The sequence below is a fragment of the Apus apus genome, chromosome 8 (genome assembly GCF_020740795.1).
Source record: "Apus apus isolate bApuApu2 chromosome 8, bApuApu2.pri.cur, whole genome shotgun sequence".
Taxonomy (NCBI): domain Eukaryota; kingdom Metazoa; phylum Chordata; class Aves; order Apodiformes; family Apodidae; genus Apus; species Apus apus.
The window spans coordinates 4,789,971-4,801,233 of NC_067289.1; the positions used below are offsets into that span (position 1 = coordinate 4,789,971).

At 44.1% G+C, this 11,263-nt stretch overlaps 1 protein-coding gene across 8 annotated transcripts in view; it reads left to right on the plus strand.

The window, feature by feature from the left end:
* The window catches only part of YEATS2 (YEATS domain containing 2), a 47,191-nt gene extending 38,379 nt beyond the window's left edge, over positions 1–8,812 (plus strand). For all 8 annotated transcript variants that reach the window (XM_051626299.1, XM_051626298.1, XM_051626300.1 and 5 more), the window contains 5 exons: positions 313–514; positions 1,909–2,135; positions 3,303–3,377; positions 4,789–4,862; positions 5,724–8,812. In XM_051626299.1, the coding sequence (XP_051482259.1) occupies positions 313–514; positions 1,909–2,135; positions 3,303–3,377; positions 4,789–4,862; positions 5,724–5,832 (687 nt within the window). In that variant the 3' untranslated portion in view covers positions 5,833–8,812. The remainder of the gene's footprint in view (positions 1–312; positions 515–1,908; positions 2,136–3,302; positions 3,378–4,788; positions 4,863–5,723) is intronic.
* The last annotated feature ends 2,451 nt before the right edge of the window (positions 8,813–11,263 follow it).

Sequence of the window (11,263 nt, forward strand, 5' to 3'; positions counted from 1 at the left end):
ATGCCATCTTACATGTTACTTGGGAGATCAGACATTTCAAGCCAAGCCAAATGTGTCTGGGCCCCTGTAAATGTGTGTCCCTTTTTCTTGAGGTTTTTTTTTAATGACAAGTCAGGGTTTAAATCACCTGCCTACAGCTCCCTAATACCAGGATTAGGACCATCTTCTACATTTGTTTTTCCTCATCAGGCAGACTTCTGAAAAAATTGTGTTCCATTCCTTTTCCTTGCAGCCTGGATTATTGTTCTGGGCCATAGTCTAGCCTTAAACATTTTAGCCAGTGTGATGAGCTTTACTTTTGATTTGTCACAGTGGCAACGAGCGATGACAGTGAGAAAGATCCTACAAGAAATCATAGAGAAGCACCCCAGGTTTCACAATATCACAGCCCTGAAAACAAAGCACGTGGTGCACTGGTGCCGATGCCATGGCTACACTCCTCCTGACCCAGAGACCTTGCGGAACGATGAGGACTCCATTGAAGATGTGCTGACACAGATAGACAATGAGCCAGGTGAGGGTGGAGAGGGACAGAAGGCTCCTTTCTGCCAAATATGCTGTTTGTTAAATAGCTTAAGACTGTGTGTATGTGCACACATGTGCTGCTTCTTCAGGAGAAGGGGATTGTTGCTTTCTTTGTTTTTAATTCACTCTGGAATAACCACAATTGCAGATGATAAGGGCAAGCCTATAAGTGAGACTGTCTCTTGGCTCTCTCAGTCCTGATGTTTTCTGGGGCTTTTGGTGTTTATTGTGCTTGGTGCTCTTGGAGGCTCAGTGTAGATAAATCTTAGGGGAGAGATGATTCTAGCCCCACAGTGTAATAATTTATAAGTGGGCACACAAACTAAGCATGGGGAGTAATGACATTTTTGCCCTTGGGAAAGCTTAGCCTCTGTTAGGACTTACTGTGCAAACAGATTGAATCAGTTCAGGTATGAAAAAAACACAACAAAAACAACAAAGCCAAACCTGGCAGAAGTGTGGAGCTCAGTGGGGGTTAATTTACCTCCAAATGAATTGCCCTCTGTGAATTGCCTTTGTGTTTTTTTACAACAGCTGTTCCATTATTCCATTAGGCATAGTTCTAGCAACTTGACAATCCATTTTCCTATGTATTAAACATACATCTTTAATTTCATCCATTTTTTCATAGTTAAGCTACCTTGTTTCACCTTCAGATAATCCCTTTCCCAAAGCTGAATGTTATTCTGTTCTGATCATACAGGGATTTAAAGTATTTCACAGAAGTGTATGGATTTGATTTTGTCTTTGCTAGGTCTGGCCCTGCATTGCAATTGTTGAAGGTGGAAAGGAAGCCTATATCCACCTTTTAAAATGTTTATTTAAATAACTAGGTTTGTGTTTGTCTTTGAAGAAAATACTCTGTCTACTGTGTAGCTTTCCACTAAAGATTGCACTGGCTTGTGTCAAGCATGCAGAGAGGAGGTTACCCTTTTGTAATTCAACTGTGAATCTTGTCTTCTGTTTTTTTTTCTTGAAAAGCATGATGGTACTTGTCACAATGTGAAAAATGAATTAGTGCTGCATGGTGCCTACATAGTAAAAACTCCATTTCTCCAAGCAAGTTGAAGAGCATCAGACTGCTTTGCCAGTTGTCAAAAAGCTTCTCTGAGAATGTTTAGGAGACTGACATTAGCTTGATTTGTTTGAAATGCAGCTTTCTTGATTGGTGTAGGGGGAGGTGAGGGAGGCAACCATGAGTGTCATGAAGATATAATTAGAAGGCTCTCAATGACTGTCTGCGTTTCTGTTCATTCTTATGTTTGGTAGGAACTGCAAAAATAGCTTCCAATTACCTTAATTTCCTAGGATATTTTGAGTGTGCATGTTTATAAACAGCTTTTCATAACCTATCATGTGTTTAATTGATTGCTTCTCTTTCAGAATGCCCTTCATCTTACAGCAGTGGTGAGGAGCTGTGCCGAAAACTGGAGGAACTACAGCAATTTCTGAAGCAAGAACCAGAACATGAAGAGGAAGTAGATGTTCTCAATTTTAGTGAGCCATTAAAAATAAACATTAAGAAGGAACAGGAGGAGAAACAAGAGGAGATGAAGTTCTACATGGCTTCCTTGCCTGCCTCAGAGTTTGTGAGGGACACTGCAGAGAAGGTAACAAGTGAATCATAAAGCCTACAAGAACTGCACTTAAGCTTGTTGTGGCCTTACATTTATTTAGTTGCCTTTTTTTTTCATTTCTATGGGCTTCAGGCTGGTTTATGAAAGCTTTTATTAACATCCTAGATAAACCAGACCTTCTGACTCGTGACATTAGCTGGCCAGTGCTGGCAGGAATAAGTGAAGCATGTCAGCTGGGTGGTCATTTCAGAGTAGTTGTGTTGCAGGGCTTAGTACCAGAAAAATCATCCTGGAAAGTTAGAGGCAAGGGGAAATGAGGGAAGGGGAGCACTGGCACTGAATTCTTTCCATCCCATCATGTGAAAAATTTGGGCTTGTTGCTTAAACCAGTGCTGTTTAATACCAGCTCCTGATTAGGGGTTGCAGTAAAGCTTAGGAACAGCAAACTTCTCTACTGCTTGGATTTCTTTCCCCTATTCAAATTAGGGTAAAAGAAAGGGTGAAGAGGGTCTTCTGTCCCAGTAGCAGGAAGGAGACTGACTCAGCTTGTAGGAAAGCTACAAGCTGCCATTGTACCAGCAGAGACAGGAGCAGCAGGAGGGGTTGTATGCAGCAGTGGGAGGAGAAAGAAAGGGTCTCCATCTCCACCTTAGATACTGGTAACAAGGGACAAAACTGGTTCTGCAGTGTATCTTAGTCTCTTGCTACATGGGTGACAAGGGCATGGGCATGGTGAGAGCGAGGCTGGGGGATGCAACACTCTTTTGATGTGGAACTTTTGTGCCAGAAGTACTGTTTAAGTTTATAAAGTTGCAATAGTTAGGTGCAGGGAAGATGCTGAACAGATGGATTGAGTGTATGTGCGGTTTTAAGTGGAGCTTCCATTCTCAGTCCAAAGATACCAATGCAGCCTGTCTCTGGACTTTTTGAAACAAAAATTAAAACCTGCTTTTGATTATTCTCTGTTTTAGAGGCATTTCTGCAGGCTGTTCTAATACTCAAACTTATTTTTCTCCACATTTTTTAAATGAAGCCTGAGATTTTGCTGCTTAAAAATTCTGCAGTGTCTGCTTGCTTATTTTTTAACTACCCTTTGTAATAGATTTTTTTTCTGTTAGTCTCATTCTTATCTAATTTGTAGCACAACATGGGTTGTGTTATTTGATGTACTAATACTTTTTTCTCTCTCATATTTTATAGATAGGGGTTTCTTTTCAGCCTGCTGAGGTACAAAAGAATGTTTATGCATCAGTGATAGAAGATATGATTTTAAAGGTAAGAAATTGCTTCACTGCAAAAACTTTTCTGTAACTTTATTAACTTGGTGATGTAGGAAAAATGTGGACTATCCCTATTAGCATGCATTTATCAAATCAGGAGATGCAGAGTCTGACACCTATCTTTGTGCATGTATAGAAAGATACATAGCTGGCCAAAGAGAGCTGTATACTGCTCTGTGTGTTTCCAGCTTTCTAACTGGTTTGTTGGCTTGGACACAGGTTAGTGATCTGTAGATTCTCACCTCCAGTGAGATACGGACTCATTCTGTAACTGAAAGTATCTCTTACTTTGTCCTGCCCTTCAGAACTGGGGGGAGGAATGGGCCAGAGTTCTGAAAGACTCTTGATTGTTCTCTACAAGCTTAGCTATTTTTAGCAGAATACTGTTCAGTTCTGTTTTGCCTGGGCTGTCTCTGCTGGGATATGGCTGAATTTGTGCAGACAGTAACAGTTCTGTCTTATACGAGAAATAGTTTATCAAAATCACTTTTGGAAAAACAGATACAGTTCCTTAACCACAGCTTTGAACAGCTTGGAGTTCTTGGGTTTGGACTGAAGGCTAACACAGATTATTTTTCACAGTGCTCTGCTGTATTTTAAGCCTTGGACAATTCCTGGGGTTGTTTATACAGACTGCTGCTTATCAGAAGATCAGTTTTACAATGATTGATTCCAGGTTATACACACACTCATATGCACATTTCTGCTGCATTCTGTTACTTACTGTAGTTGAACTCAGATACAGATAAATCCATTTGTAGACACAGATTGTAACCATCAGGTTGCTCCATTATGACTGTAGAGTTATGCCAGTTTTCCTGAGTGAAAATCTCAGAAACCTCTGTTCTAGTCTTGACACAGGCACAGAAAGCCACGAGCCTTGATTAGCTTTTGCTTGAACCTTGATTAAACCAAGTGTGTAGGGTCATACAGCTGCTGTTTGCTGTCCAGGCTGGGAGTTTTTTGTAAAAGTGTCTTACCACAAACCTGCTGGCCACAGGGAGTGGCTAACAAGCACATACCAGTTCCCAGGAGAATATCTAGAATCTGCCATTTACAAAGCAAGCTCTGGTGTGTGAGAGTCAGGGCCCTAAAATGCTGTCTGAAGCACAGGTTCTGGAACATGAGGTCCACCCTGCTGTGCACATACTGTTCTCCAGGTCCAGGCTGGGCAGTTGCAGTCTGAGCTCTGCACATCTGTAGGTCTCTTTCTTTCTCTGGAATGTACTCGCTTCTTATTACTGCTTCAGTAAAGCTCACTTGGGCATCTTGAACTGCCTCCTGCAGCTTGAATGTAGGATTGAAGTGAGCCAAAAAAACAGCTGCTTCACACTGATACTTTAATGAATAGCATCTTCTGTTGCTCTTCTCATAATGCTGTCTCCTAATGTTGTCTTTTGCCACAGGCCACTGAACAGCTCATGAGTGATATCCTGCGGCAAGCACTGGCTGTGGCATACCAGACAGCTCCTCACAACAGGTACAGCAGCTTGTGTCCTCCTAGACCACTTATGCCAGCACTAAGGGCCCAACTGCTTGAGGAATTTGGTCAGATTAGCTCAGACCATGTGAGTGAGGGAATTTATGAACTATATTCTGGGAAGACCTAAGCCTTAGAAGGGAGTTTGTCATCTCTTTAGCTTCATAGTGGCAAAGGAGTGGTAGCACAGACAACATAAAAAACTGAGGCAGGGTTCTCTGGTGTTGCCACACTCAAGGGCAGATGACCTGTTTCTAAAAAGCCACTTTGGAAGGACCTTCTCACTCTTGCCCATCTCAGGTTACCATGTAGACAACTTACCCATGGTCAGACAGAACTTAACCTGAATAATAGCTTCTTTATTTTATTGATATACTCTGTTCTGGCTCAGATAATGAGTGATTTTTATGGTACCAACTAGACCACATTTGATTTCTGTTCATGGATAGCTGCTTGAAATTGAAAAAAACACAACACCCCATATTATGAGAAAATGCTTAGTTTAAATATTTACTTGTATGCAATGTATGCATGATTATATAATATATATTAAATGTATGTATATATGTTATATATATATATAGCAATATATACATAGTCTGTGCTAAAGAAGTTCAAGAATTAGCAATTCCTTCAATACTTGATTTTCCTGTCTTAGTGCCCAACATGTTTCCCCAGTCATTTTAGAGAGGCTTTTTTGTGCTGTGACATTTTAATGTTTTTCCTGTGTTCCTCTAACACCTGCTCTTTTATCCTTTTTTAATTTCTTTTCCCCCCCTGTTAGTAAATGTATTGGCTTGCTGCTTTATGGACATGTCTTTTTTATGTATTATAATAGCATCTCTGATGTATTCCCTACAGGACTCCAAGAGAGATCACAGTGATGAATATTCACAAAGCCATCTGTAATATTCCCTTTCTTGACTTCCTCACAAACAAACATATGAAGATACTAAATGAGGAACAATGAAATAGCACAGAAGATGCTACAGGAAAGGTGGATTTATGACTGAAGTTGGGTTGACAACTCCAGTATTTCTGTAGGACACTATTATATACATTTAAAACATTGGGCTACTAGATTGTTACCTCCAGTTAAAAATGCACCTTAATGCAACAAAATGATGCTCTGTTCCAAATCAAGTTGTTAAATGTCAGTGTTTACTTGGTAAGTGTATATTCAGTGGCTGAACAAACATTGTCAGTTTGCATCAAGTTGCTAGCTGTGAGAGACTCCACAGGCCCTCTGAGACAGCTGTATTGATGAGATTGAACCAGTTTTTGAAGATAAGAAATTATGCTTTTTGATGCAGTCTACATATGAGTTGGTTTCCCCATGCAGTGAGCAGAACAGCTGCTTTGGCACTCTGAATATGAGAAGTCAAAGGCAGCTTTTAAGGGTGGGTCATTTGAGTAGATGGATGGGTTGGTTGGTTAGGTTTGGTTATGGGGGAGCAGAAGGTGTGAGGGCTGCATCAAATTCTGCTAGTCCTGCTCAAGCATGATGTATGTGTCTGAGAGCACAGCTGGGGTAGGCTTATCATTAGCTTCTTCAGCCAATTGTCACTTAACCAAATGCCTTGCCTCTCTAGAGGAGGTGTCAGGTGTCACCTTTCTTAGTCACCTCAGAAAGGGTTAACTGGCACATGCTCAATTAAGATGAACAAATCATGGTCAGGCTTGGTAAGATTTGACTGACCACTTGTCCTGTATGGGAAGGGAAAAGAGCAAAGACAATACTCAGTTTTTGTGGGCTTGAGCTGGCTGAAATGCTTTGCTTGCCCAGCGAGTGCCTCCCCAGGCTGCCAGAAAGTTTGGAGTATTGTGCTGGAGGGCAGGTGACCAGCTGTGTTGTATGAGTCTTAATGTTTTGACAGCATTCAGCAATGATCAGCTTGGATTGGGAAGTGCTGTGGGAGCAGCACCACTTTGGCTTTAGTTCTGCTCAACATGGATTGATCTGAGAGGATCAAAAAATCAGAGATTTGCTGCTTTTGGGGAGCTCCTCTGATTTCTTGACTGCAGGAAGAAGTTCTGCTACTAACTGCAGCACTTACATCACAGGTGTAGGAGACATGTCTGCAGCCTGGCTGTTGACACCTCGCTGAAGACAGCTTTGCTGACAACATCCTGACCCACATCCACCACCCCTCTGTCCTGACCCATGAATCAGTGGTTGCTGGTAGGGTGAATAAGCCATTGGAAATTAGTTGGGACTTCTGTTGAACTGTCATGCTTTCAGGGTGCTTGTTTTGTGAGGCAGTGCTATCATGTGAGTGGAATATGGGTCAAACAGCCAGAACCTCTGATGTGCTGATCTCAGCTGGGTCTCTGATCTGCTGCATGGCCTTTGATTTAATCACTCTGTGCCTCAGTTTCCCCATCTCTGAGCATGGGGAGCAGGATACCTACCTCACAGGGGTGTGCTGAGGCCTCGCTCTTGTTGGTGCCGTGCTTTGACAATACAAAGCCTTTTATAAACATTAAACTACAGTTCTCTTTCCTGACCAGAGATAGGAACATAAATCTTCAAACATCTTTTGGTGCTTTTTTGGGCTAGAAGACAGGTAATGGTAACTCCAGTAGTGGGCAGGAACTGTGGAAGACGGTTCTGTTAGAGGGTGGTTTCAGGCTTCCAAGGAGAGTAGCACAGGTTGGGTGCAGTTCTTGAACTGCAGAAGGTACTGTGTACCTCAGATGAGGTGCTGCCTGTCTTCTCCAGGTTAAACAGAATGAGGGTCTGCAGATAAGCCCCTTTCAGTTTATCAGAGCTAACAGAGAGTTAAGAGTTCACTTGAATAAAAGTGGTGGGATCTGGCCCTTGAATCAAGGAAATGGGACCAATGGATGAAATCCAAACAGCATTCAGAGGAGTGCTTAAGTGCCCCCTGGAAAGGGTGTTCTAGATGCTGTGGATTCAAAAGATAATCCTGGCTCCTTGGGGTGAGCTGAGTGCAGGATTGCCTACACAAATACAGTGCACACTTAACCCTGGTGTGAGTTTTTCAGCTGAGGTCAGTGTGAAGGAGTCGAGCAGTGGTGATTGTGTTTGAGCTCAGTGTCGAGAGTCAGGAGGAGTCCAGGTAGCTGGGGAAATGCAGGCCCCAGGCTGTTTGTAGGCTGTAATGATCCTGCAGTCCATACTGCCTTCAGGCACCCCTGTATGCAGCTTTTACAAAAGAGAAGGGCATTTTCAAGGTATCTGTCACTATGGCTATGACAGCCTGCAGGTTGTGTGGGAACAGCCTTTTGGGCAAACTCAGTCGTGCTTATAATTTTCTGCAATGACACATGCATTTCCAGCCCCCCTCTCTTGTGAGTTTAGTCTCTGGGATTTTGATATGCCCAGAGCAGCTCTTGAGGAAGCTCGTCTTCAGGCATCTGTTTGCAAATTGTGGCTTCCTTGCCTGTGTCCTGCTTTTCCGTGAGGAATGGAGCTTCAGAATGAGTCCTGAACCTGGCCCTGAAGCAGGCAGGTAAATGCCCCTTGCTCTTAGTGGGATTCTTGCAGTGTAGATCTATTGCTACATTTCTGAGCAACCACAGGTTATTCTCCTAGGAGACGCTGTATTAATAATATATAAAGTTTGCTGAAGAAAAATAAAACCTGCTGAAGAAAAATAACACATTTGTTTAGCCCTTCAGATGTAGGAAGCGTTCACAACAAGTTCCCTGAATTTTGAGAAGTGGTGGGAGAAAAACTGGTTGGCAAGAAGTTCCTGTGGGAATTGCTTGGAGATGAGCTAGAGGTGGTGGAGCTGCTGCGGCTGATCCGGACGTCACGGAATGTTCCTCTGGCTTCCTAAGGAGCCTTGTTACCAGTTGCAGATCTCTTGACGAACGTCGCCCCTGTTTGTCATGCTGAGTGTTGAGATCCCTCATGTTACCTGTATGATACTGTACAATGGTGTAAGATACGTGCGTTTACAATAAACCCTTTTGCTAGCGGAGCGGGCTGCGCCGGGTCCGGCTGTGGCGGGGCCGGGGCCGCGCGAGAAGCTGCTGGAAGCGCCTGGGGCGGGGGCGGCCGCACCTGGGGCGGAGGGGCGGGCAAAGGGGCTGCCTCGCCATTTACGTACCAAAGGAGGGGGGATGGAGCTGCTGGGAGACCTGAGAGTGAGCGGGGGAGCCCGCGGGGTCTTTGGGCAGTTTGCTGGAGCAGTCTGTTCCTGAGGGGACAGCCGTGGGAGCGACTGAGGTGCAGAAGGACTCTTATCCCACGGGATGGACCCCCAGGGAAGGAGGGGAAGACGGTGAGGAACCCCTCTCCTGAGGAGGACAGAGCGGCAGAAAACAGTGAGTGGCGACCTGGCTCCAAACACCCCGTTCCCTGTCCCCAAACCCCCGTTCCCTGTCCCCAAAACCCATCCCCCTCTGCCCCTGTGAGGGAGGAGGTAGAGAAATCGGGATAAAGGCACTTGGGCCCGGGAAGAAGGGAGGGGCGGGGTGAGGTATTTAAGCTCCATTTTGTTTTCTCCTCGTCCTGTTGGCGTCTGATCAGTGATAAATTGAGTTTTCTCCCAGTTGAGCTGGTTTTGCCTGTGGCCTTATGTGGTGGGTGAACCTTCATTTGTTCTTGTCTCGACCCCACGGCCTTTTAGTTGGATTTTCTCCTCCCCATCCCACAGTGTGGAGAGGGGTGAGTGAGCAGCCACCTTGTGCTTTGCTGTGAGCTGGGCCTAAGCTGTGAGCCATAGGGTTGTCTTTCACCTGTGATTCAAAGAAGTTTCTCCAGATCCACATGTTTTTGTGTGGTCTATATATTCAGAATGTGTTAGTTCTTGATAAAAATTGGTGGTTGTGGAATCGACCTGAAGAAAAAGGTATTTTTTCCGTTTCCTAGTTATTTTAAAAAGCTCTTGCTTTTGGAGGCTGGGGAAAGGGGAGCCAGGTGCTCATCAAGCTTAGCTCCTCCAACTTTTTACTCTCCAGAGCAGCCTGATTGAACAGCAAGTAATTGGTTTGTTTGGAGGATTGCAAAGCTGCCAGACACCCACCCAGGTGCTCGCTCCCTGCCTCATCAGCAGCACAGGGGGAGAAAATAAGATGAAAAAGCTTGTGGGTCCAGATAAAAACAGGGACTTTCACATACCGTTTACCAGCTTATGGAAAACAGACTCAAGCTGGGGAAAATTAGTCAAATTTACTGCCAATTGGATTATGAGAAACAAAGACAAAACAAATAAAACACCTTTCCCCTCACCCCTTTTTCCTAAGTCTGCTTCAGTCCTTCAATCCAGGCCCTGCCTCTCTTCACAGAGATCCCACGGCCCTGCTGCTACCACCTGCGCTTGGGCACCTGAGACAAAAAGGAATGGAAAAAAGTAAGAAAAGCTAATTTCTCCATTTTTCCTGGGCTGTGGGGAGTAGTCATAGGTGTCTCTGAACAGACTTAATGCTCTGTTGTATTTCAAAATACTGCAAGATACTGTTCTTTTTGTGCTGAATCCAACAGAAGTGCCTCCCAAATGAGAGCACACTGCCATGCCTTTTGTGGTAAACCAAGTTGGTCCTTAGGTTTGTACTTTACTGCAATGTCCAACATAGGAAAAACCTGTATGGATAAGGCAAAGGTGATAGGTTTGCATCTGATTGTCCATCCTTCAAGACATTAGTGCAATGAGAAGGAAAATGTGCAGTTTATGAAAGCAGGCACATCATTTATGTGCTGCTTGTGAACTTTGCAAGTTCAGCTAATGGGAACTGTCCTGAGTAATGGAGTATTTAACACACCTGAGCATGTGCAGGTGTTCACAGCTCCCCTGCATAGTGGATGCAGCTGGCACAAATCTCACTTTCAGAATCCCAACAGGGTGGGTGTCAGCAAGATGGAATGAAACTAGGCTAGATATTAGGAAGAATTTCTTTACTGAAAGAGCAGTCAGACACTGGAATGGGTGGGGGGTGGGATGGGATTTGGTGATTGGACACTGATCTTGGAGGTCTTTTCCAACCGTGACAATTCTGTGATTCCAGAAGTTCAGTGTCGCCCTGTAAGTATTTATAAAGCTCCAGGTTTAAAGCCTTCCTTTCAAAGGACATTTATTTATGTGTCAAAAATCCCTTGTTTACAGTGTGATTCATAGTTGGAAAGCCTTGGTGGACTTGGATATGAGCGCAACGCAACTGAGAAGACAAATACTAGTGTGAGAGTAGTGTTGGAAGCAGTCCTGGCATCATGACTCCCTGGAGCCTGAAAAACCCGAGTAGATTTGCCCTCTTAGAGGAACTTGGTGTGATACCTTTCAACTTGACTGAGGCACTTCCCGTGCAGAATCAGTTACGTTGCAGATGGCAGCAGCCAGTTGCACTGCCTCGTCCCTGGCAGTGGTAAGTACCTGCTTGGTTTTCCCTCCATTCATCACTCCTGTAGTGGAGCCAGGCAACAGCTCATGAGCTTT